The 27,008-nt window shown below is 43.8% G+C and overlaps 1 protein-coding gene across 1 annotated transcript in view; it reads left to right on the forward strand.

Moving 5' to 3' along the window:
* The window catches only part of LOC126533295 (uncharacterized), an 88,637-nt gene that overhangs the window by 51,363 nt on the left and 10,266 nt on the right, over window positions 1-27,008 (forward strand). Inside the window, exons 23-29 of the mRNA XM_072289552.1 lie at window positions 13,238-13,300; window positions 15,266-15,301; window positions 16,801-16,854; window positions 17,860-17,922; window positions 21,425-21,487; window positions 23,457-23,492; window positions 24,995-25,048. Of these exons, the coding sequence (XP_072145653.1) occupies window positions 13,238-13,300; window positions 15,266-15,301; window positions 16,801-16,854; window positions 17,860-17,922; window positions 21,425-21,487; window positions 23,457-23,492; window positions 24,995-25,048 (369 nt within the window). The remainder of the gene's footprint in view (window positions 1-13,237; window positions 13,301-15,265; window positions 15,302-16,800; window positions 16,855-17,859; window positions 17,923-21,424; window positions 21,488-23,456; window positions 23,493-24,994; window positions 25,049-27,008) is intronic.

Here is a 27,008-nt window from a genome sequence, read left to right on the forward strand (position 1 = left end):
TCCGAAGGTTTATTTCGGTTTTCCATATTTTATCATATACAGGTTGTTTTTATTTCACTATTCACCATACTTGTAAATGAAAACACAAGAAAGAGATGCAGTCCCCCTATTATGGTGACGGCTACTGCTATTCTCACAGCAGAAATAAAGATCCTTTCTTTTCATTTTCCCCTTGCACACTCTTATCGCCGACACAGCACGAACTATTGCACTTGTAGCTGCGTAGCTAATTACGAAATGGACACTCCGTTGCCGACACCTTGTCAATTCACCTGTCTAAGCAGCGAGAAGTGTTGGGCATCACGGAGTCAGCACATAGATGTGACACTATCTAAATACACCCAGCCTTGCGCATAGCGTACTAGACGAGAATCAGTGTGCATCGCCTCAGAGTGGTTGTCTTCTGATTTTATGTGTGATATTTAGGAGACGAGTCAGTTCACGACTTCTGCCTTGACCACCTGTACTTACTGATCTCTCGCGGTGGTCCTCTTGGTCGAGAACTCGACTCAACCAAAACAAGAGTGCCGGCTTATGTGTAAATTCGTTCACGCTGTACGAATACAATTATAGTCTGCAAGTGAAACATAATGAAGAATTGTAAATGCGCCCAAGAAGCTGGGTGCTCGTATCGAACAAAAGCCGCGCAGCTCGGTGTCCGCGTGTCCTCTCAAAATGGAAGACGTGTTGAACAGCTTGAATCTACAGACTGCCAATCTCCCCGCCCCCCTCCATGTTTATTTTTATTTGAGAGCATTAAAACGGTCAAGATTGGCTTAACTTTGTCCATACATTCTTTTGTTATGTAATCATCGTCTTTATGTAGTGGTCATCGTGTCGTAATCGTCAGGCTACCTCCTGATTGTCAGCCCCACTCTCATCTAATGCCTCTAAATAAGGTATCCGAAGATTACCATGCTCCCTAATGCGAAGTTTGCGAGCAGCTCGATGCGTGCTTTCATTTCGCGATATACAGAGGCAAACGACGCGAGACCGAAATCAACGCACCGACTGGCACTAGACCGGTGTCCTCAGCGCCTTCGCAGAAGGAGGGGCAGTATGGGAACGCCGGCATGACGAGCACGGTAGCTAGCTAGGCGAGTCGGTACACCTTCATAACTATTACACACTGCGCGCCCTACAAAACACGGATGAATTATAGACAGACACATGCGCTGTGGTTGTGTATTTTTTGTCAGTGTTTTTTTTTTTTAATTCGCGCTGAGTGTAATAGTTATGAGGCATGATTAGCGGCATCAGAGCCAGCTCTGGAAGAATACGACGACGAGCGCATGCCGACATAAAGGCAGTTGTAAAAAAAATAAAAGAAAAAAAATATACATTGCATTGTACATGGCTCAGGTAGAGACAAAACATGCTTGCGTATGCCATGAGTCGGAAACTCATACACGCAACATTTCCGATAAACAGCAAATGAAATAAGGAATCTGAGGAAAAATAAGGAAATGAAATAAGGAAGCAAAATTTCGCACAAACATGAATGAGTTTATGGTAAAAATGTTTTTCCCAGCAACACTCTCTGCAGTTCTTTGAATGGAATTTGTGAGATGTCAAAGACCTATTCTCTGCTAATTGCACTTAGTAATCTGGGTAGCAAGAACTTTAGCATGTGCTTGCCGTAATTTGTGCGGCATTTTTTTTTCATTTGCTACTCTTCAGGTAAGCATGTATTATACTTTTTATGTGGGCTTCTAGTCCAGCTAGTGTTGCTACGTCGTTGCTGTTGTTAACTAAACCAAATTTGTATTGGTGACACAAATGTAAATCCCTTCAAAATGTAAGTGTACATGGAAATGGCCTAGTAATACTATGTTTTATAAAAAGTCCCCAGTGGGAAAGGATATGGAGCCTTACATATTTATCCAACCACATGCTTTTGCAACCCTGCAAGCTTGTTGATATTTGAATTTGTGCTTGTACCCAAACAAGCAAGTCATACGTATTTATTGGTAAAAAAATAGCATTGTAAATAAGCTTACTGACAGGTGCACAACACTCGAAAGAAACGCGGCGTATCGCACTAATCGTTCTAGACAGCTTACTAATCATATATATAGTTTACGTTGTCATTCCATGTCATGTGCTCCCCGAAGTAGACTCCCAGGATTTTGTATTGGTGGTACTAGCTCTATATAGGTGTCATTTAGCTTAATTGGACCCAGCTGAACAGGCTTGTACTGTGTTCGAAATAAGACCGCCTGAGTTTTATTATTGTTAATTTTTAAGTGATATTGAGTAGCCCAGCCACATATATATATATATATATATATATATATATATATATATATATAAAATGGCGTTTCATTACCTCCATTTAGTAAGTATGTGTCTGAATTATCCGCAAGAATTAGCTGTTATCATCAGCATATATTATAAATTTAGCTGTATTATAAATGGTTGGGATCTCATTCATATACAATGAAAATAAAAATGGTCCTATAGAACTTCCCTGGTGAACACCACACTTGACCGGTTTCTCATCTCTTCTCCTGCAATCATTACAGACTCAATACTAGTTTGTAAATAGGATGAAACTAAAGAGTTTGTTACGGATGTAATATCATAAAATTGCAACTTTCTTGACAAGATGCTATGATTAACAAGGTCACGCGCCTTGGAGAAGACTAAAAGTAAGCCATGTACCATTTCCTGACATCCGAATTTCCCCAGTATGAACTCCTTTTGAGCAGTAAGGGCAATCTAAGTGGATTTATTTTTGCGGAAGCCGCATTTCGCAGCATCTGTATGATTATGGCGACCTACGAAAGATGAGAAGCGCTGTAAAATTATTTTTTCAAAGCTTTAGAAAATGCTGGTATTACGGATATCGGGCTCTAGTTCATTTCATTTTTGTCCCCTTTTTTTTAAATACTGCAGTCATTATGGCGGTCTGTATGTCACGTGCCAAAGTTTTTAACGGGAACTTTGATTAAATATACAAGATATATATGGCGCCACAACGTCAATTACATGTTTCACTGGTTTTATTTTGATTCCCGACACATCAGTCACCTTGATTTTGCTTAATTCCATAAAAGACGGGATAACTTCAATGACGGAAACCGGCGTAAGAAATAACGTGTGTTCCCTGCAAGAATTCCTATAGTTGAAATGTGGATTAACATTTCAAGACTCACCAAAATAAAGACAAAAATCATTGAATCTTTTGCCAATTCGCAACCTGTTAATTATACCCCAATTTGCAAAAGCGTAATTGTTTGATCTGGGAAATTTCCTAGCATCGAATTAAGAGTCTTCCAAACGTTAGCAGAACGTCCTGCAGTCGTATTAAATTGGTTGAATAGATATTCGTTCTTAGCCCTACGTAACCGCTTTATAACAGAGTTTCTGAATTCCTTGAACACATTAAGGCCTACAGGCATTTCAGTTTTTATGAGGGCTTTATACAATTGGTCCCGTTTTTTAATTTGGTCTAGCGATTCCCTTGTCATCGATGCCTTTCTTTTTTTTTTGCGCGTTTAACTGTCATTGAGGGTAATGAAGTGTGATAGGCTCCCAGGAGTACTATCAGCGTCAAATGAAAGTTGAACAGTGGAGCGCGTGGCCCAAGCATACGTGAAAATATAGTGCGCGCCGTCCAGTCATCACAATTGACAAGCGCGCACATCCGGTTTGGCCGCACTGCGCGATCCCCCTCTAGTGACATAATTTCGCTTCTGTTCTGGTTCTTACGTTTGAAATGGAGAAAAATGATAAAGAAAAATGTAGCTAAAATATTGCAGTGTACGACGAGTCTTGTCGCACAGATCACCGAAACAAGTGCTGTCCGCGCCCACAGCGGTGCGCGTGGTGCAGTTTGCACTGTCATCGCACGGTCCCGCGCGGGCGAATCTACCTTGCGATGACGGTGCAAACTGCACCACGCGCACCGCTGTTCGCGCGGACAGCACTTGTTGTTTCGGCGATCTGTGCGACAGGACTCGTCGTAAACTGCAATATTTTAGCTTCATTTTTATTTATCATTTTTCTCCCTTTCAAACGTAAGAACCAGAACAGAAGCGAAATTATCTCACTAGAGGGGGATCGCGCAGTGCGGCCAAACCGGATGTTCGCGCCTGTCAATTGTGATGACTGGACGGCGCGCACTATATCTTCACTTATGCTTGGGCCACGCGCTCCGCTGTTCAACTTTCATTTGACGCTGATAGTACATCAAGAAACATATGAGAAATATCCCATATGTTCTGTCAGTATTATTATTCTAACAGAATAGCCAGGTTAAAGCGTAGTAAGTGTTCCCTGAAAAACATCAGCGTTAGAGCATTAACAGGTTCATAAAAAGCGGTGTTTCGGGGCACTTACACAGGTTCAATGTGTGGAGGAGGGGAGGAAAGAGAAAAGTAGAAGGCAGGGAGGTTAACCAGAATAACGTCCGGTTGGCTACCCTACACCGGGGGAATGGGAAAGGGGAAAACAAAGATCACAGGGAGAGAGAGGAGGGAAGGAAAGAAGGAAATTGCGGCAAGTTCGCTGACGCGTGTGGTTTTACAGAAATTGCATTGATAGTCACAGATGGTCGCACAAACCCGTCGTCCTTAAGAAACACAAAAGCGCCTTCACCGCTTTATGGGCCGACGGGCGATGGGGCGGTGTTCCAGCAGCACCACTTGTAGAAATAAATATGGGCAAGTGATCCATGATGGAACGAATAATTGTGCCGACTTTATAACTTCTGAATGGGTATAACATATTTGTGAGTCGTCCATGTATTAGTTAACCTTGTTGGTGTGACTGTAACATTGTTACAGGATATACAGAAGAGAGCTAAATTGCCGTGTTGTACTATTCTCATCTACCATGTTTATGTTAGTCACCACTTAAAATCAATTTGCACTGGTTCGCGTTCACAAACTACAAACAACACGATTCTAAACATGAGGAAAAATTCAGGACATTCGCAACTGGGAGCATGACAGCATACGGCGAAAATTGGGGCATGATACTTCGCTTTGAGCAGTTCATGATTGGGAGTCACAAAAGTCTGAAAGTAGTTCAGAGACTAAGGCATTTGAAACTAGCAGAGACACACCACGTCCGCGTTTTCCAGAATTATTCATTTAATACGACTTGTACGTAGTACTTTAACGTAATACTACTTCTACGTACCATCTTTCGCAAGGAAGCTGCTCAAGTCCGATAAGCTTATCGGTTCTGTTCTGCGAAATGAAGAATAAAAGCAAGATATACGCGGTTACTTTACGCGTTGCAGTTATCGCACAAGGAATCAATGTCCGTAAAGCTCGGGATGGCTTTCACGTGGTCATGCTCAGTACGACGAACAAATTTTTTTCCGTTTCCGTGCCACTCGAAGCGAAAACCGTTGCTAACTGTCCAGCCCCCTGACGTGGCGCAAAAGATCGCGACTTTTTGCAGCGAAGCTGTGTCTACAGCTACCCTCCGACGGTGGTCGATGTTCGTCCGTCTATGCGTCGCGTCGAGACGAAAAAAATTCCGTCTCCAGTTTCTCTCGAATGCTCTGTAGCCCTCAATCTAATGTACGTGTCTTGGAGAAATATCATACTCAAATAGGCCGCTATAACAACTGTATCCGAGTTTCATTTACTTGCCATAAATAGTTCACGGTGAAGTTGTAAATATTGTAGAATTCCCGTCTGCCATGCGGCAGTATTTGTACACGTCACTACTCCATAAAAGAAGAATAAATCACTCCACAGTCAGAAAATGTATTCATTGTTTGTGTCCTTCAATAATAATAATAATAATAATAATAATAATAATAATAATAATAATAATAATATACATAGAAGCGTCAATAGAGGTAAAACACACCCCAGCTTCGCTGCTCGATCTTCTTCACAGAGTGAAAGGGCTGATTAATTTTTTTGGTCTGGCTCGAACAATTTGGACATTATATTCAAAGGCCCGCAGGTCTTTGCGCCTGCTTAGCCACATATCGCGAGTAGACAGCCTCACAAAGCGTACGATAATTCGAGGTGTTTTCCCAATCCTAAATGGTAGCCGCCATAAGGTGTTAACGTCATTCAGTGTCAAATGTCGAACACTTACGAAACTGGCCGCGTCGTTCAACTTAAAAAGTAGGTTTTCATTCTGTGTTAATTCCGTGAACCTCCAAGTTGAGCTTTCTGCTGCGCCGCTCAACACCATGAACAGTTATTTTTAGATCCTCAAGAGTTTCCTTCTTACGGCTTTCCTCGAGCTGAGTTACACGAATGTTTTTTTAAGTTTCGGATTTAATTTTCTTGTGTCCCTTGTCGGCTAAGAATTTCGTCATACTTTACCGACATAAGATCAATTCACGCTTCAACCTGATCGACCTGCGACGGTAAATCAGCAAGCGTGCCAAACTTGCGCCTTATGTCTGCCAAAAACGAGGTGAGATCAGCAGTCAAGCTCACCTTTTCGCAGCTCTCCGGCTTCGGTGTGCGGCACGCCGTGCAACGCCTTGGCCGGCGGCCTTTGTCGCCTTTTGCTTTAAATCTGGCGGTCACTGAAGAGCCCGAAAATTCGCGCAAGTCACAGGCGTTTTCTTATTCCGAGCACTTCACAGCACGTCCATCGTCTGCAAAAGAATCCCGCACGTCTCTGTCACAGCGGCATTTCTAGAAATACGGGCTGACAGACAACATGAAAAGAGGCAGGTGGATTTCGAAATGGCGAAACAGAGCACATAACGTGGTTGCAGCGGCGGAAGGAAAAGGATTCCGTAGTTAACAGCAAGAAAAAAGAAAAAAAAAACGACTTCACCAACCTGGAAGGCGCAGATCAGAAGATAAGCCTGGCGTCCGTCAACCACCGCCGCTGCCGCACGTGTGACCCGCCGTCTGTGCTCTGTCTCAATCCGAGGAGCGTAAAAGCACAGGGCTATCAGCAGAATATGTAATATCCGCCACGTTGAGCGGACAAAGCAGGCTGAAGCTGTACACTCTTAAACAAAATTACCCCCTTTTGCCACACAACGATAATCGTCGTCTGTCGTGTCCGCATTTCCTTTCTTTAACGCGGCGAGCCCGGTGCTTCCAAGTCCCGAACGGCATGCCCGTTATCAGCATGAAAGAGCATTCTCGACAGGAAAGTAGCGAGCGCAGCGTTCTCTATGAAGGAAACGCAAGCAAGACAGATGACGATTATCGTTGTGTGGCAAGACAGACGTACACCCCAAGGGGCGTACATTTGCTTAAAAGTGTAGACAGTTTGTTCTTGTAGAATCCTGGAAAGAAGCAAATCAGAAGACAAAGCTGGCGTCTGTCAACCACCGCCGCTGCCGCACGTGTTTTTTGTTGAAGTTAGCCAGGCAGATGCCATTGCATTCCCAGTCGCCATTGGTCGCTAGCGCGAACCAGTGCGGCTTGCGAAACTCACTCAACTTCTCGATCTCATGTACAAACAAATACAAAACGAAATAGTTCTTTTGAATTAATGCGCCTGCTGCTATGCGTGCTTCAAACGTATTAATCATACATTTTATTAAGAAGGAACACAGGGGCAACAAAGGACATGAGATGCGAGTTTGAAAAGGGGTATTAGATCATGCCTTTGAGTGCGGGAGTTGGCCGACGTTGAGGTGGATTTTGAGAACTGAAGGTTTATTTACATTATTTGCAGTAATAACACAAAGTAATGAACAGTCATAAAGTCATCAACGGCCGGCTGCAAATCGCACGCTCCGGTCCGTGGCAAGAACGGAAAAAACTATTCTCCCTGTCTTTCCCTTTTAACCCCTTCGGTCTCTCGGGGTCACGTCATTTTCGTCCAACCGTCGAGCCGTCATTTCGCTCCAATGGTAGGCGTCCGTGCAAGTGGCGTCACCTTCGGCCAATGGGGATGCTCCAAGGGCTCCATTCTTCGAGGGTTGACATCCCTCTGGCGTCGTCTCCTAGCCTGGAAGCGCTCAGCTGAGGAGACGGGTTGTTCTCGAACGACCTTCCAGAGCCGCAAAACAGCTTTGCTCGGGACCAAGAATTAACTACGTGGAACCGTGCCAGCCTCCCGTTGCACTTTCGGGAAGAGTCAAGAAGGGGGGGGGGAGGAAGACAATAGCTCGACGTGCGGCGCATGAGGTGGCGGTCGCCAACCTGTCTGACGGGTCCGGTAACGTGGTAGAAGCGCACCGGCGTACCATAATTGGAATGCGATGGCGATTATATGTGGTCGGGGAACCTGAGTGATACCAGGAAAAGGGTCCGTATCCAACAGGGGATAGGAAGGGAACAGAGGCTTCATATGCTCGCGGACACGAAAGGAATGACTGCGCACTGCTGAGGGCGTTCGCTCTGTCTAGTCGACACTGCATACGTTAGAGCGGCTCCGAAGCTCTGTGAGCTTCGTCTCTCACCAAGACTTCATCCACCCTGCCACTCTGTGAAGAAGGACGAGCAGCGAACCATTGGTGTGCTTTAACTCAATCGACGCATCTATGCATATATAGGCATCATTGTTGTTGTTGTGTGTTATTATTATTATTATTATTATTATTATTATTATTATTATTATTATTATTATTATTATTATTATTATTATTATTATTATTATTATTATTATTATTAGGTATTATCTTACCTCCTCATTACATGTCCTGCCCATGCCCATTTCCTTTTCTTAATTTCAACTAAGATCTCATTATTTCGCGTTTGTTCCCTCACCCAATATGCTCTTTCCTTATCCTTAACGTTACACCCATCATTCTTCTTTCCATAGCTCGTTGCGTCGTCCTTAATTTAAGTAGAGCCCTTTTTGTAAGTCTCTAGGTTTCTGCCCTGTACGTGAGTACTGGTAACACAGTGCTGTTATACACTTTTCTCTTGACGGATAATGTCAACCTGCTGTTTATGATCTGAGAATGCCGGCCAAACGCACCCTAGCCCATTCTTATTCTTCTGATTATTTCAGTCTCATGATCCGGATCCGCGGTCACTACCTGCCCTAAGTAGATGGATTCCCTTACCACTTCCAGTGCCTCGCTATCTATCGTAAACTGCTGTTCTCTGCCGAGAGCGTTAAGCAATACTTTAGTTTTCTGCAGATTAATTTTTAGACCCACCCTTCTGCTTTGCCTCTGCAGGTCCGTGAGCATGCATTGCAATTGGTCCCCTGAGTTACTAAGCAAGACAATATCATCAGCGAATCGCAAGTTACTAAGGTATTCTCCATTAACTCTTATCCCCAATTCTTCCCAATCCAGGTTTCTCAATACCTCCTGTAAACACGCTGTGAATAGCATTGGAGAGATCGAATCTCCCTGCCTGACCCCTTTCTTTATTGGGATTTTGTTGCTTTCCTTATGGAGGACTACGGTGGCTGTGGAGCCGCTATAGATATCTTTCAGTATTTTTACCTACGGCTCGTCTACCCCCTGATTCCGTAATGCCTCCATGACTGCTGAGGTTTCGACTGAATCAAATGCTTTCTCGTAATCAATGAAAGCTACATATAAGGGTTGGTTATATTCCGCACATTTCTCTGTCACCTGATTGATACTGTGAATATGGTCTATTGTTGAGTAGCCTTTGCGGAATCCTGCCTGGTCCTTTGCTTGACAGAAGTCTAAGGTGTTCCTGATTCTATTTGCGATTACCTTAGTAAATAGTTTGTAGGCAACTGAAGTAAGCTGATCGGTCTATAATTTTTCAAGTCTTTGGCGTCCCCTTTCTTATGGATTAGGATTATGTTAGCGTTCTTCCAAGATTCCGGTACGCTCGCGGTCATGAGGCATTGCGTATACAGGGTGGCCAGTTTTCCTAGAACAATCTGCCCACCATCCTTCAACAAATCTGCTGTTACCTCATCCTCCGCAGCTGCCTTCCCCCTTTGCATAACCCCCAAGGCTTTCTTTACTTCTTCCGGCGTTACTTGTGGGATGTCAAACTTCTCTAGACTATTCTCTCTTCCATTATCGTCGTGGGTGCCACTGGTATTGTATAAATTTCTATAGAACTCCTCAGCCACTTGGAATATCTCATTAATATTAGTAATGATATTGCCGGCTTTGTCTCTTAACGCATACATCTGATTCTTCCCTATTCCTAGTTTCTTCACTGCTTTTAGGCTTCCTCCATTCCTGAGAGCATGTTCAATTCTATCCATATTATACTTCCTTATGTCAGCTGTCTTACTCTTGTTGATTAACTTGGAAAGTTCTGCCAGTTATATTCTAGCTCTAGGGTTAGAGGATTGCATACATTGATTTTTCTTGGTCACATCTTCCGTCTCCTACGATAGCTTACTGGTATCCTGTTTAACGAAGTTACCACCGGCTTCTATTGCACACTCCTTAAGGATGCCCATAAGATTGTCATTGATTGCTTCAACACTAAGGTCCTCTTCCTGAGTTAAAGCCGAATATCTCTTCCGTAGCTTCATCCGGAATTCCTCTATTTTCTCTCTTACCGCTAACTCATTGATCGGCTTCTTATATGTACCAGTTTCTTCCGTTCCCTCTTCAGGTCTAGGCTAATTCGAGTTCTTACCACCCTGTGGTCACTGCAGCGCACCTTGCCGAGCACGTCCACATTTTGTATGATGCCAGGGTTAGCGCAGAGTATAAAGTTTATTTCATTTCTAGTCTCGTCATTTGAAATCCCTGCACCGGTGCTTCGAATCCCGGTGCCGCGCAATTTTCCACAGGAATAAAAAAAAATCCGCGTATTGATAAAATTGCATCAACAGAGTAATACTTGTTGGGGGGTAGTTGGTGCATGTTTCCAGAAGAGGGTTGTAGCGCCGAAAAAGACAACACATAGCAAGCGAGACGGGAATGGTGGGACAGGCGGGACAGGACGCACTTGCATCGATAGGCCTGGAGTGCGGCCTGATCCCGGTGACCAGAACCGGTAATGCAGTCCCTCACCCGAGCAGGATTGGCCACCCTGCTGCAGCACTTGGGCACAACCTCCTATATGAATAGAACAACCATATTTCGTAGGCTTTGCTTAAACGCCGAAAAAAACCATCGTACGTTGCCACAATAAAATTAGATCGGCCGTTTCTGAACCCCCTCTAGAGTGGAACGAAACGCACTTGGCCCTAAAGTGAATGTTAGCAATTTTGCACAATTCATCTTTGTTAATTACCTAATAAGGGTAATTTAAAAAATAGTCTAGGAAGCGCCACATGGCGGCAAACCATATGCTGTTGGTTTAATTCAGCTGCGGCTAACGATGTCTTTGTTTTAATCATTGCCACAAGTTACGTGAAACACCCCGTATACAGCTTCGCTGTAAAAATCGGCGCGTGTACAATACGCGCACGTCAACGCGCGGATAAAGCACTATCACTGCTTTTTGCGAACAGCATTTGCGAGTTTTAATAAACGGGCGTGGAGTGCAATGTAGTTATAGGAGGGAAGACAGTTACTCCGGAGACCCTGTCGTCGAGGTGGGCCGCCGCTCTGCGCAGCTCAGGTCTCGGAATCCAGACGTGTGCAGTCCAGCAAGCCCGTGAGGCGGCGTTGAGGCAGGGCCTTGACGTTCCCCCGTGGGAGACCTGAGCCCGGGTCGCGTTAAACCTTGCCGGACGTACAGGAAAGTTGTATCCATCCATCCATCCATCCATCCATCCATCCATCCATCCATCTCCCGCGTTTGATTGTCAGCCTTTGATTAGGGCATGAAATGCAAGACAGACACGGAGTGTTATAAAGGCTGCTAATGGCACTACTGAAGCGCTTCACACATGTTTCGCCGACCAGGTAAACTACCGCCAACCAACATTTCTCCTCTGCTTTCCTTCCTCGCCCATCCCCTCAGCTTCCAGCGTGAAATGGAACTTACATAGCCCCAGCATCTGGTTTCAAACAGAAGTGTCGTCACTGATGCATGGAGAGGCGAGCGTCCAACCACGAAGGCTTTTTACAGCGAAGCAGTATATGGCTAGCCGATTCGTCCGTCCGTTCGTCTGTCACCTGTACGCCAAGTACTCTTTCGGAGCAACCTCATGCAGATGCGGGAAAAGAAAGAAAGAGAGGCACACGATTGGCTGCGCCAGTAGTGACGTCGTTGCGCTCCGCCGCAGCCGAGAGCGCGCGCAGCAGTTTCTCTCCGGCTGCAAAAGAGGAAGGCCACGCATCATGCGTACTCCTCAGGGACAGGCAGCTTTTGATGAGCAACGCCGCGAGCAGAACCGGGAACTAGCTCGTCTACGCCGTGCCGATGCTGCAGCCCGAGAACAAGAAGAGGCTCGTGCAGGCTAGCACAAGCAGCAACTGCGTACCGAGGATCCGGCCGCCTACCAAGCCGTCATTTAATTAACCGTCGGGATAAACACCGGTGCCGTACGTTTCAGCTTTGCTGGTTAACTATCTGTACGGAGTGCACGGACGGTGATATTTTTCTTTTTTTTTTTTTTGCTAAATATCGTGTGACCTATACGTATACATTTAGCAGTATTTAACCGCCATTTTATTGGTTAAACGGTTCGCCGCCTTACCTTTCTTATACCCTCCTTGCGTACAAAACGCAAAAATTAAAGGAAATGGGAACCCCGGAAGCGGAAACTGCGGAAGCGGAAACTGCGGAAGCGGAAACTGCGGAAGCGGAATTGACGTGAGCGATGAATCAGCGAACAGTGGCGCACATCAAAGGTTGGCGCTACATAGTAAAAAGGGCGGTGGCGCGTGGATGGATGGGTCTTTAGGCCCAACGAAAGTCCAACAGCTACGAGCAATGAGGCTATGGCGATGTGCTGATAGCCGCGGCGCGACGATGACGATGCCAGTGACAACGATGGTGGCATAACGGTGGCGGCTTGACGACATCCTGACACTACAACTGTGTGACGACAACACCGTGTTCAGTGACGTCGATAACCATTATCGCGTGATTTCTCAAGTGGACATATCAACCAATTGTGCACTCAAAACTGCTGTGCGCAGTCACGGAGCTAGAAGAATAAAATATCTAAGACAGTCTGTCTCTAGATTTTCCAAAATTTTCAAATCAAATCAAATAAATGTTTATTTTCCTGTAAGAGAAACAGAACTGCATGGTTATTTTGGACTAAAAGCTTGACGGGGCCCAAAAGACCTTGCATGGCAACATCAACTTGGCACATGATCAAAAACTAGTAGATAAATACCTATATGTGAGGCAATAACATAATAGTCATGACTGCATTATAAACTGCTTAGCCTATTCAGTACACCGGCAAGTCTTACAACCAAATAACTTTTTTTTTTCTGCGCGCGAAAACCAGACAAATCGACCCTATGATTCCTTTTCAGGGTCCGGAGCTGGTCAAGTGGGTCGTTGGTACATCATACGACCGGGAATGAATGGGACTTGGGGTGAGTATAGTTTCCGTTTCTTCCGAAAGCGAACACTGGCTTTATACATGATGGCTGCAACGACGACTTGACTGCAAACTGCATGCTCCTGAAGTGCTCTTTACTACAAAATGCATGCAGGAGCAACGTACGGTTATTCAGCTCACTTTTTGAGACGTACTGGTGATGCACAATCTCTTTCCGCTCCGTGTTGTAACTCCCAGAACGTAGTGGCCGTATGTTTATTTTATTCTTTCTTTTATTGATGCAAGCGTCGAATAACTTTTAGAGGATATGGCAGCAATTAAATGACTTTATTCCAAAGACTAAGAGAAGCACAAATGGAAGAAGAGGTAGAGCGCCACCAGGCGCACATATTGTCACCTACGCTACGCAAAAGCAAGATAATAGAGGGATGAAAGAAAAAGACACGTACACAAAACACTGAAAGTGTCGCTCACCCCCATATGCACAAAAGACTACAGTCGGTCACGGAGATCTCACGACTTCAGGAACTTCAGCCATCTACGTGCCACCTTCTATGCTTGAGATATATCTGGCCAAATTCGTCACCGAGAGTGTCCTTGTCGCCGGGCGATATAAAGTTGTGAAGAGTAAAAGGCACTGGTCATCTCAGCGATGACCGATTCAGAAGAAATGTCCTATAGACTCATGTAGTCAACGCATAGATAGCCTCTAGCATTCGGGTGAAGAGTCATAGGAAGGACGCGGTTGCGTTAACATTATAACCGCACTTTATTCAAACCGTTGGTGTAGTGTCGATGCAAGCTAATGTTCCAGTGAGCAGTGAGCAGTGAGCTTAGGCAGCCTGAGGAAGCACCAGCGTGCCCCAAGGAGTTGGTCTTGAAAGATAGTGGGCGGAATGTTATGGGAGATATGTCGAGGAACTGCAGGAAGATCTCGTTGCGCTATAATTGTAATGCAGCCCCACTTTCCTTATTCTAGTGAAACATTAGGATGGGTGTAAGCATCGCGAATGTAAACAAATAGGCTGATGATACAACATCGAGAGCCTATCTATGTCCACTGCGGGACGAACGTCTCTCCCAGCCATCTGCAATTATCCCGGTCTTGTGCCAGGTGTTCTAGAATAGTTGATTGTTGGGCCCGTTATTTTCTATAACTGAACTAGTAACCTGGCGCAATAAAAACCACAGACTCAACAACGGTGGAGAAAGGCAATGTTGCCTTTGTCCACGTTCCGTGTGTCTGTGGTTTTATTACGCTAATTTACTAGTTAAGTTATGCCAGGTGACAGAAGCTAACGCCTGCAAATATACAAATTTTGCTTTCGAATCGTGAAACGCAAAGCCTTCTTTCAATACAAATTTCTCATTTTCAACATTCGTTTTAGATAGTTATCGCTCAACCACCATCCCTGTTGTAGCCAACGGCCTCGCCCGCAATACGTTTAGCAGGACCACAGTAATGATCACAACTGTAACTGTCATGAAAGCCCATCACAATGTTAACACGAAACTTCTATACACGTTTAGCGCCTACGCACAAGCCGATTTCACTACTCGGTCAATAAACATCCACCCGCTTTACCATGTTTAGCCAACAAATAATGAAGCCAAGTAAAGCACAGGAGAAATTATTTGTAACTTTAATTGAAGTGTAGATAGGATAAAATAAATGGAACTTAAGTAGGAGGAGAAATAGAGTGGAGGCTAAACCCACAACGTCCGCATTACGCATGCATTGGACTACAAGTTGTTCTAAAAATGGCGTCTCTTACCATGCCTTCATTCTTGGGCATTTTACCAATGCGTGCAATGTCTTTCCTTTCTTTGTCTTCAACATCTGCTGGCTTCACACAGTTATAACCAACAAAAATTGCGCCTCTCGGTTCCCCCTCTTCTTCACGTTAGTATAGCGGCATAGTGTTTCTTGTCCCAAAGCTTGTGTATATTTTTCGACGGAGTGTTTTTTTTTCTAAGTTTTTTACGTTTCCTCCTTTAGGAACTGCAGGGGGTAGCTTAGGAGCCGGTGGTGTAGGTGAGTCTAAATTTCCATTCTTAGGTTATGATCTATGTAGCTATTATACAAGAGCGGTTTGGTAAAAGAAATGCATTTCTGTTTACCATAGACATAAACACTATTTGTAAAATACGTAATGGAACTATTGAAGCAAAAAAATTGGATGGTATTTAGGTGTGGTTTATTTATTTATTCAGGTGTTGCCAAGGCTCTGAGATGTTCTATGGGAAAGTGAGAGTGTCAAAATCAATAAAAAAGCATTGAGCAGATACACTTCATTAGAACAGTTATTCACTTACAGACTTAGACGGTGCAGATGCGGTGAGTGAGACGACGGAGGTAGGCAAGGAATTCCACTCAACGCTGGTCTTTATTTGGACAAAGGATTCGTAATAATGTATTGTATGGTCATTCGGCAGGCCAACTTTGAGATGATGGCCAGCGCACGATGATACGTAATGAGGGATGGAGAAAAGATGTTTCAAGTTTTCATTGAAGCAATAAGTTTTGTGAAATTCACATAGTGGGCATCGTGAAGACAGGTCAGGAATATCTAAAGTTTTTTTTTTTTTTTTTTGCATTTCTGAAACGCTGGATTGGTGCGCATAATTAGAAGTATGAAGTGTGTATAACTATTCTGAAGCAATTCAAGAAACGTCATCAGAGATGGAGTTCCTGGGACGTCATCAGAGATGTAATCAGTTTCCGGGAAGCTGCGGCTTGGGGAAAATTGCGGTGTAGGAATACAAGCTTGAGATTCGCGTGGCAATAATGTGTTCGATTTGGGCATTCCAAGAAAGATCATTAGTCACGTGAGCGCCTAGGTGTTTCTACGAAGCCACAGAAGGTAAAAGGGAGTTGTTAATAATACAATTAATGGAATTAGAATTAATAGCCGACCATGGTATTCTCATTGACTTACATTTGCTTTATTCAATTTCATTAGCCAAGTGCGAAACCAACGACAAATGTTATTGAGGTCAGATTGCGATATGCGTGTACCGGTCAGAATAAATGGGACTAAAACGTAGAGGTTGGTAGCAGTGACCTAGTCCGTTCTTCTTTCTTTTTTTGTTTCCATACTCTGCTCTGAATAGGTTTGTGTAAAACGGCACTTTGCTCATACTTGACTGTAGGCTACTTCCGCTTCTCGTTTGAGCTCCTGATTCGGAAGCTCTTTCAATGAACCTCATTACATTTCTATTTAAACAGTCTCTGTGCGTGTCTTTCGTCAAAACCTTCACGTATGCCCGCCATACTTGTCGAATACATCGAGGAACGCCACAGGCAGTTTTAATGCTCCCACTACATGTGGTACGACCATTACAATGAGCAAGATCGCAACTGCTACGATAGCCAATCGCCATGCCAAGATGAACCTGTGTCACACCTTTAGTGCTCGCGGACCGGTCTGTTTCACTTTGATGGCATTGTCTCGCTTCTTTTATTGTTGAATGCGTCTACTTCTTCAACCGAATCATTTTATCAACCACAAAGGTTTCCTTTCTCTTTTTCAGGACCTGCTGGTGGAGTAGTTGGACCTGGCGGTGTAGCCATCGGAGGTGGCACCGGTGAATGCATATTCTACCTATTTACGCAATTATAGAATACTCGTTTGTTAGGAGGCTCATTCACAAAACATTTTTGCGTTTCTATTAGCAATGCACGTGAAAGCTGCTGTTGAAATTTCAGTCAGTCAAACAACTCTATTTAAACATCCGGCGAGGTTGTAAGACGGGCAAGAGGTCCCGGCTTGGTGACGGTCATGTGAACTGAAACTTTATCGATCATGAAAGCGCTGAAAAAAAAAAAAGGTTGCTATTTATGTCCTTCTTTTTTTCTGCTTCTTTTTTTGCGTGCCGCACGTCTAGTTTCTTGATAAGGAGAATAAATGAACCCTGTAGGCACCCTTCCCCTCCGGGCACTCCTCTTCTCGTATAGTCAGGAAAAGGCGTCGTATTTGCCAGAATGGTATGCCGTGGTTTCCATGTGCATTGAAACCCATTGCAAAATTTTAACGTGCTTCTGTATACCACTATCTGTATATTATTTTTATGTAATAAAAGGTGATTGATTGATTGATTGATTGATTGATTGATTGATTGATTGATTGATTGATTGATTGATTGATTGATTGATTGATTGATTGATTGATTGATTGATTGATTGATTGATTGATTGATTGAGTCGGAAGTTAGTGCAGTGTGTTGTGCCTTGTGTCTGTTTCTCCTTTAAGCGCTACTCAGTTTGTCTGTTGGTATAGGCCCTAACGGATACGGAATAGGTTTACCGAATAATTCGTAATACAGAGACAACGTGAATTCTAAACCACATTAAAAGGTCGTTTTGTCTCGGAGTATGAAACGTAAAAACCATCAGTGACAATTTCTTTTCGGCCTTTTTCCGCAGTAGTTCTCGAAATCACAGAATTCCACGCACCAGAGAATTTGACTTTTCTATTTAACGACACCTACTACCATAACATCCTTCCTGTTACAATTGTGCGTGTATGCGTCTTCAACAAAGTGTTTTTGGCAGCAGCAGACGTTCTTTTTTTCTTCCTTTCCCTGCTCTAGGAGTTTCAGGTGGTCAGCTAGGAGGTGGGGCTGCAGGCGGTGGCTTAGGAGCTGGTGGTACAGGTGAATACCAACTTCCATGCTTATATTATAATATAGTGTTTCACTAAAACGATTGCATTGATAAATTTTTCGCCCATCCATTAGCCATGTGCGTACACAGCCTCTACAAGTAAAATATAAGCTACACTTATCGGAGCAAGCAAACTGGATGCCATTAAGTGTCGTTCAACGGGTTCAAAGCGTAGAGGCTGGAAGCGATGCGCTAGTGCTGTTTATTTTCATACTGTGCATCGGTTGGTTTGCTGTCAAACTGAATCTAGTTAAAACGAACTCTGTAGGTTTATTTCGGTTTTCGGTTTTTTACCACCTAGAGGTTCTTTCAATATCAATATTCACCATACTTGAAAATGAAAATAAAAGAAAGAGATGCAGTCCCCCTAGTATGGTGACGGCTACTTCTATTCTCACTGCGTAAATAAATATTGCTTCCAATCATTTTGCCCTTGTGCACTCTTAACGCTGATGCGGCAAGGACTATCTCGCTTACAGGTGCCAAGCTAGCAACAAAATGGCACAGTCTTTGACGACGCCTGGTCAATTCGCCTGTCTAAGCAGCGAGAAGTGCTGGGCATCATGGAGTCACGACATAGACGTGACACTATCTAAATACGGCCAGCCTTGCGCATAGCGTACTAGACGAAAATCAGTGTGCATCGCCTCATAGTGGTTGTCTTCTAATTTTATGTGTGATATTTTCTTACTTTTTCTACAGATACTGCTGTCTAAGTTTCTGAGACATAGCAGCAGTGAGTACAGAATAATAAAAAAATACAATTACAAGTACATTCAACAAAACTCAACAGAATATAGGAAAACCTTAACAGAATACATAATTACGCAATTCTTTTTCAATATGCTCAGTGCCGAGTCTGCGCAGAGACCCATCAAGTTTATTCCATAAATCCACCGTCCGCGGAAAGAAGGAAAACTTAAAACAATCAAGATTCGACCTGTAGGGCACAATGTTCAGGGGATCAGATCGTCGAGTACAGCATGCAGAAGCTGCAACAAAAGAAATTGGCGCCAGAACACTCAAGCCGGTGTGAACTATCTTATGCAGAAGGATAACACGATCACAAGTAGGCCGATGTTCTAAAGATTGCAACGTTAAAACGTGCGCATGCGATGTAGGCGAAAATTGCCGTTCATAGCGACGGAAAATGAACCTGATTGCTTTTTCTTTCTTTTTTGACAGATTCTAACATAGCTATGTCTTGCTTGGGGTGAGGTGACCAAACAACCGATGCATATTATAGTATGGGCCTGACCAAATTTTTGTACGCCGTCAATTTGCATTCTCTTGTCGAGCTGCTTAACGTGCATTGGAGATACCAAAGTTTTCGACGAGCCTTATTGCATATTATTTCAACGTGCTTGCGCCATGTCAAATTTGATGTTACAGTTACATCGAGGTACTTAAACTCCGTAGCATGTATTAGACTGACCCCGTCATTAGCATAAGCAAAAGAAAGGCGCTGTTTCTTGTTTGAAAAGGTTATAGCTACAGTCTTTTTTAAGTTAATAGACATTTGGCAGGTTTCACTCAGTTACAAAACAATGAAAAAGCGTTATTTAGCGCAACCTGAGCATGAGCATCGGAGATGGTGTTGTATATAACGCAGTCGTCTGCATGCATTCTAAATTTAACTTGAGTATCGCCGATGATTTCTGCTACGTCATTTATGAAAATAATGAACAAAAGTGGCCCCAGCACCGAGCCTTGAGGCACCCCAGATGGAATCTGTACCTCTGATGACTTCGCTCGGTTAAACGTAACTAACTGAGAGCGCGACCGTAAGTAATCAGCTATCTAATCGACAAGCTTGCTGTCACCAAGAAATCTACGAAGTTTAACTAAAAGATTGGCATGGCAAACCAAATCGAAGGCCTCAGAATAGTCTGTAAATACGGGATCAAGCTGTCCTCGGCTGTTAAGGGAAGAAGCAATGTCATGCCTAAATTCAAGCAACGGTGTAACAGTGGAATAGCCAGCCCGAAAACCATGCAGCGATCGGGAAAGAATGTTGTATGCATTTACGTATTCCACAATGTGCTTGTGAATAATGTGCTCCAAGAGTTTAGAGCTGGTGGAAAGTGAAGATTTGACCTATAATATGGTGTTATTCGTTTGTTTCCGGACTTAAATACGGGCACGACGTTAGCCAATTTCAACAGCCGGGAAAGTGTTGTAGAGCTTATTGATTTTTTGATATTATAGTTAGATAGCTTGCGCACCATTCTGAGTACCTCTTTAGGAATATATCTGGAATGCCGTCTGGGCCTGGGCTTATCGCTACATCAAGTATTAATATGAGGTTATGTACTTCGGAGGAGGCTACATCAATATTAGGATGAGAGGGCAGATTGCGGCGCGCGGAAAAAGGGAGGGGTTGAGGGGTGCCATTACCGGTAGAAAAACTTGAAGAAAATTTTAGGAAACAAGTCAGTTGACGTCTTCTGCCTTGATCACCTGCACTTACTGATCTCTCGCGGTGGTGCTCTTGGTCGAGAACTCCACTCAACCTAAACAAGAGTGCCGGCTTATGTGTAAATTCGTTCACGTTGTACTAATACAGTTATAGTCCGCAAGAGAAACATAATGAAGAATTGTAAATGCGCCCAAGAAGCTGGGTGCTCGTATCGAACAAAAGCCGCGCAGCTCGGTGTCAGCGTGTCCTCTCAAAATGGAAGACGTGTTGAACAGCTTCAATCTACAGACTACCAATCTCCCCCGCCCCCCCTCCATGTTTATTTTTATTGGAGAGCATTAAAACGGTCAAGATTGGCTTAGCTTTGTCCATACATTCTTTTGTTACGTAATCATCGTCTTTATGCAGTGGTCATCGTGTCGTAATCGTCAGGCTACCTCCTGATTGTCAGCCCCACTCTCAACTAATGCCTCTAAATAAGGTATCCGAAGATTACGATGCTCCCTAATGCGAAGTTTGAGAGCAGCTCGATACGTGCTTTCAGTTCGCGATATACTGAAGCAAACAACACGAGACCGAAATCAACGCACCGACTAGCACTAGACCGGTGTCCTGAGCGCCTTCGCAGAAGGAGGGGCTGTATGGGAACGCCAGCATGATGAGCACGGTAGCTACCTAGGCGAGTCAGTACATCTTCATAACTATTACACACAGCGCGCACTACAGAACAAGGACGTAGACAAACACAAGCGCAGTATTTGTGTATTCTTCGTCCGTGTTTTTAGTGCGCGCTGAGTGTAATAGTTATGAGGCATGATGAGCGGCATCAGAGCCAGCTGTGGAAGAATAGGACGACTAGTTACGACGACTAGAATATGAAGATCGAGTTGTGGACTCAAAACTGCTGTGCGCAATCACTGAGCTAGAAAAATAATATATGTAAGAGAGCCTGTCATTTGATTTTCCAATATTGTACTTTGCCTATTCAGTGTACCGGCACGTCTTACAACCTAAGAACTTTTTTTCTATGCGTAAACACCAGACAACAAATCGACTCTGTAATTCTTTTTCAGCGCTCGGAGCTGGTCAAGTGGGAAATTGGTACATCATACGACCGGGAATGAATGGGACTTGGGGTGAGTACAGTTTCCGTCCCTTTCAACAGCGAACACCACCTCCATGACTGATGGCTGTAACGACGACTTGGCTGCAAACTGTTCCTGAAGTGTTCTTTACTGCAATATGCATGCTAGAGCAACATACGGTTATTTAGCTTACTTTTTGAGACGTATTTGTGATGCACAATCTCGCTCAGCTCAGTGTTGTAGAACTCCCAGAACGTAGTGGACGTATGTTTATTTTATTTTATTCTTTCTTTTATTTATGTAAATGTCGAATTATTTTTCGAGGATACTACAGCATCGAAATCAGTTTATTACAAAGATTGAAAGAATCAAAACGGAAGGAGAGACAGAGAGCTCCACGAGGCGTACATTTTGTCTCCTACGCAACGCAAGAGCAAGATAATAAAGGGATGAAAGGAAAAGACACGTACACAAAACACTGAGAGGGCGCTCACCCCCATATGCACAAAAGACTACAGTCGGTCACGGAGATCTCATGACTTCAAGAACTTCAGCCATCTACGTGCCACCTTCTATGCTTGGAATGTATCTGGCCAAATTCATCACCGAGAGTGTTCTTGTGTCCGGGCGATCTAAAGTTGTCAAGAGTAAAAGGCACTGGTCACCTCAGCGATCACCGATTCAGAAGAAATGTCCTATAGCCTCAAGTAGTCAACGCATCGATAGCCTCTAGCGTGCGGGTGAAGAGTCACAGGAAGGACGCGGTTGCGTTAACATTATAACCGCACTTTATTCAAACCGTTGGTGTAGTGTCGATGCAAGCTAATGTTCGAGTGAGCTGTGATCTTCGGCGGCGTTAGGTTGGCCCCGCATGGCCCCGGAGTTGATCTTCAAAGATAGTGGGCGGAATGTTGTGGGAGATATGTCAAGTAAATGCAGGAAGATCTTGTTACGCTATAATTATAATGCAGCCTTACTTTCCCTATTCCAGTGAAACATTAGGATGGGTGTAAGCTTCGTGAATGTAAGCAAATAGGCTGATGATACAACATCGAGAGCCTATTTATGTCAACTGCGGGACGAACGTCTCTTCTCCCAGCCATCTGCAATTATCCCGGTCTTGTGCCAGGCGAACTAGATAGTTGATTGTTGAGCCCGTTGATTTTCCATAACTGAACTAGTAACCTAGCGCAATAAAAACCATAGACACAAGAACGGTGGACAAACGCATGCTTGCCTTTGTCCACCTTCCGTATGTCGGAGGTTTTTATTGCGCTAAGTTACTAGTTCAGTTGTGCCAGGTGACACAAGCTAACACCTGCAAATTTGCAAATTTTGCTTTCGAATCGTGAAACACACATCCCTTTTTCAATACAAATCTCTCATTTTCAAGATTCTTTTTATATAGTCATCGTTCTGCCAGTGTACCTGCTGTAGCCAATGGCCTTGCCCGGAATACGTTTAGCAGGACCACAGTAATGACCACAACTGTAACTGTCATGACAGCCCATCACAACGTTAGCACGGACACACTTTGCACGTTTAGCGTCTACGCACAAGCCGATTTCACTACTCGGTCAATAAACATGCACCCGCTTTGACATATTTAGCCAACAGATAATGAAGCCAAGGAAAGCACAGGAGAAATTATTTGTAACTTTAGTTGAAGTGTAGATAGGATAAAATAAAGGGAAATTAAGTAGGAAGAGAAATAGAGTGGAGGGTAAACCCACAACCTCCGCATTGCGCATGCATTCGACAACAAATTGTTTTAAAGGTGGCGTCTCTTCCCATGCCTTCATTCCTGGGCATTTTACCTATGCGTGCAATGTCTTTCCCTTCTTTGTCTTCATCATCTGATGGCTTCACACAGTCATAACCAACAAAAATTGCGCCTCTCGGTTCCCTTCCTTTTTCTCGTTAGTATAGAGGGACAGTATTTCTTGTCCCAATGCTTGTGTATATTTCTTGACGGAGTTTTTTTTTTATTTTAAAAGTTTTTTTCTATTTCCTCTTTTAGGAACTGCAGGGGGTGGCTTAGGAGCCGGTGGTGTAGGTGAGTCTAAATTTCCATTCTCAAGTGATAATCTATATAGCTACTATACAAGAGCGATTAGATTAAAAAAATGGACTTCCGTTGACCGTAGCCATAAGCACTATTTGTAAAATGCGCAATGGAACTAGTGAAACAACGAAACTGGATGGTATGTAAACGAGATTTATTTATTCATTCATGTGTTCTCAAGGCCGGGAGACGTTCTAGGGGAAAGTGGGAGTGCGAAAATCAGTAGACAAGCATGGAGCAGATACACTTCATATCAAAAAGTTATTCAATTGCAGACTTAAAGAGTTCAGATGCGACGGTCAGGTTGACGATTGAGGTAGGCGAGAGATTCCAGTCAATGCCGGTCTTTATTGCGACAAGGTATTCGTAATAACCTCTAGTATGGCCATTGGGCAGGCCAACTTTGATATGATGGCCAGCGCAGGATGATACGTAATTAGGGACGGAGAAAAGATATTGTTTTCAAGTTTTCATTGAAGCAATAAATTTTGTGAAATTCACATAGTGGGCATCGTTAAGACAGGTCAGGAATATCTAAAGTTTCTTTTTTTTCATTTCTGAAACGCTGCATTGACGCGCATAACTAGAACAGTGAAGCGTGTATAATTATTCGGAAGCGATTCAAGGAACGTCATGCGAAATGTGGTTCCTGGAACGTCATCAGAGATGTAAGCAGTCTCCTGGATGCTGCGGCTTGGGGAAAGCTGGGGTGAAGGAGTACAAGCTTGAGATTGGCGTGGCAATAATGTGCTCGATTTCGGAATTCTGAGAAAAATCATTAGTTATGTGAACGCCTAGGTATTTGTACAAAGTCACCGATGGCAAATGTGAATCAATAATTATACGATAAATGGAATTAGAATTGATAGCCGACCATGTTATTCTCATTGACTTACATTTGTTATATTATTCAATTTCATTAGCCAAGTGTCAAACCGACGAGAAATGTAATTGAGATCAGATTGCAATATGCGTGCACCGGTCAGATTAAACGTGATCAAAACGTAGAGGTTGGTAGCGGTAAGCTAGTCCGTTCTTTTTTTTTTTCTGTTTCCATACGTTGCACTGGATAGATTTCTATAAAAGTGCACCTTGTTCATACTCGACTGTAGGCTCCTTTAGCTTCTCGTTTGAGCTCCTGATTCGGAAGCTCTTTCAATGAACCTCATTACATTTCTATTTAAACAGTCTCTGTGCGTGTCTTTCGTCAAAACCTTCACGTATGTCCGCCATACTTGTCGAATACATCGAGGAACGCCACAGGCAGTTTTAATGCTCCCACTACATGTGGCACGACCATTACAATGAGCAAGATCGCAACTGCTACGATAGCCAATCGCCATGCCAAGATGAACCTGTGTCACACCTTTAGTGCTCGCGGACCGGTCTGTTTCACTTTGATGGCATTGTCTCGCTTCTTTTATTGTTGAATGCGTCTACTTCTTCAACCGAATCATTTTATCAACCACAAAGGTTTCCTTTCTCTTTTTCAGGACCTGCTGGTGGAGTAGTTGGACCTGGCGGTGTAGCCATCGGAGGTGGCACCGGTGAATGCATATTCTACCTATTTACGCAATTATAGAATACTCGTTTGTTAGGAGGCTCATTCACAAAACATTTTTGCGTTTGTATTAGCAATGCACGTGAAAGCTGCTGTTGAAATGTCAATCAGTCAAAGAACGTTATTATATTATGGGATTTTACGTGCCAAAACCACTTTCTGGTGATGAGGCACGCCGTATTGGAGGACTCCGCAAATTTCGACCACCTGGGGACCTTTAACAGTCAAAGAACTTTATTGAAAGGGCCTGTGAGTTTGTGGGACGCGCGAAAGGCCCCGCCTAGGCGATGACCACGTGAACTGAAACTTTATCGATCATGAAAGCGCTGCGAAAAAAATGCTGCTGTTTGTGTGCTTCTTTTTTTTTTCTATTTCTTTTTCCTTGTTCCATGCCGCACATCTAGATTCTTGACAGGGAGAATAACTGAACCCTGTATGCACACTTCCCCTCTGGGCACTGCTCTATAAACGTATTGTTTTTCCTTCTCTCTCTTCGGAAACTTCAACGCTTCCCACTCTCCTCTCGCATAGTTTGATCGCTCATGCAGAATGTAGTTGCGCGCTTGCAAGCGCCAAGCTACCACACTGATAGAGTAGTGATGCTGAAATACGCAGCCATTTCACATATTGACTTTTATTTTGCAATATTTTACTGCTTCTTCGCCAACGCAAAAGTGTAGGCTTACTTTGTTGCTCTGCACACTTACTACTGTATTATTGTATACTTCGAATACTTTATGTTTAGGCTTTCTTAATCTCATGTTAATTAGAAAATGTACTGCATTACTTTTCTCTTTTGTTGACGTTGTTTATCTGTTTCCCTCTCTGTAAGTTTTTTGTTTTCTTTTGCAACAGCCGTTTTCTGTAACCATACTCCCTCCGTAGATGGCCATGTATTCACACCAGATGGAAATTCTGCAACGTTTGCAACTTCATTGTGAACTAACTAATTATGACGAGTAAATGAAACTCGGCGTAACGGTAGAGTCTTCATAGCGGCCAATTTCAGTATAATTTTTTCCAAGATGCTTACATTATATAGAGAGCTACGGAGCATTCACCAGTTACTGGAGACGAAAATTTTTTTGTGTTGACGGGACGCGTAGGCAGCCGAACATCGACCACCACCGGAGGGTAGCTATGCAGGGCGTTTCACGAACTTGTGCCAAGGATTTTAAAAAGTGGTTAGCCGCAGTTGAACGAAACCAACTGCGTATGGTTTGCCATCATGGGGCACTCCTTAGAGTACTTTTTATATACCGCTTCGTTAGTTAATTAACTAAGACGAATTATGCAAAATTTGTAATACTCACTTTAGGGTGAAGTGCGTTTCGTTGTGTTGTAGAGAGGTTTCAGGAACAACCAATCCAATTTTTTTTTTTGTGTGCTAACGTACATGCTGCGTGGTGATTTTTTTTTTTTCTTTTTTGCCGTTTAATGAAAGCCCGCCAAATATACAATAAAACCACGTGACTGCGCTCTTGCGCTATAGAATTGCAGCGCTCTCAACCGTGCGTCGAGCGCATCGCTTACCAGGGACGACGGCGCTTCCTTTCCGTGTGCCACCGCGAAAGATGCTGACGCACTATGAAACCGCGATGCTTACAGCCGTGGCCGCTGACTTCGCCACGGTCCGTGCGCATGGTTCTTTCGCATGAACCGCGATCGAGAGCGCTACAAGGAAGGAAGGAAATCAACTTTATTTGAGGTCCTGCAGGCCACGAGAGCTTTGGGCTCTCATGGAGTGGGCGTCTCCTACGACGCAACCGGAAGGTTGAGTTTCCTGGTGACGTCGTAGACCTGCTAGACGGCCAAGAGTTGGGGAGCGAGTTCTTCGCTCCGGATTGCTTTTTCAAGCTTGTGCTTGTCCTGTTCGCAGTTTATGCGAGCTTGCGAGCATGGCCAGAGTAAATGATAGACGTTAAGGGATGTATTTCAATTCGTGC

This window comes from Dermacentor andersoni, chromosome 7 (assembly GCF_023375885.2).
Source record: "Dermacentor andersoni chromosome 7, qqDerAnde1_hic_scaffold, whole genome shotgun sequence".
NCBI classification, from domain to species: domain Eukaryota; kingdom Metazoa; phylum Arthropoda; class Arachnida; order Ixodida; family Ixodidae; genus Dermacentor; species Dermacentor andersoni.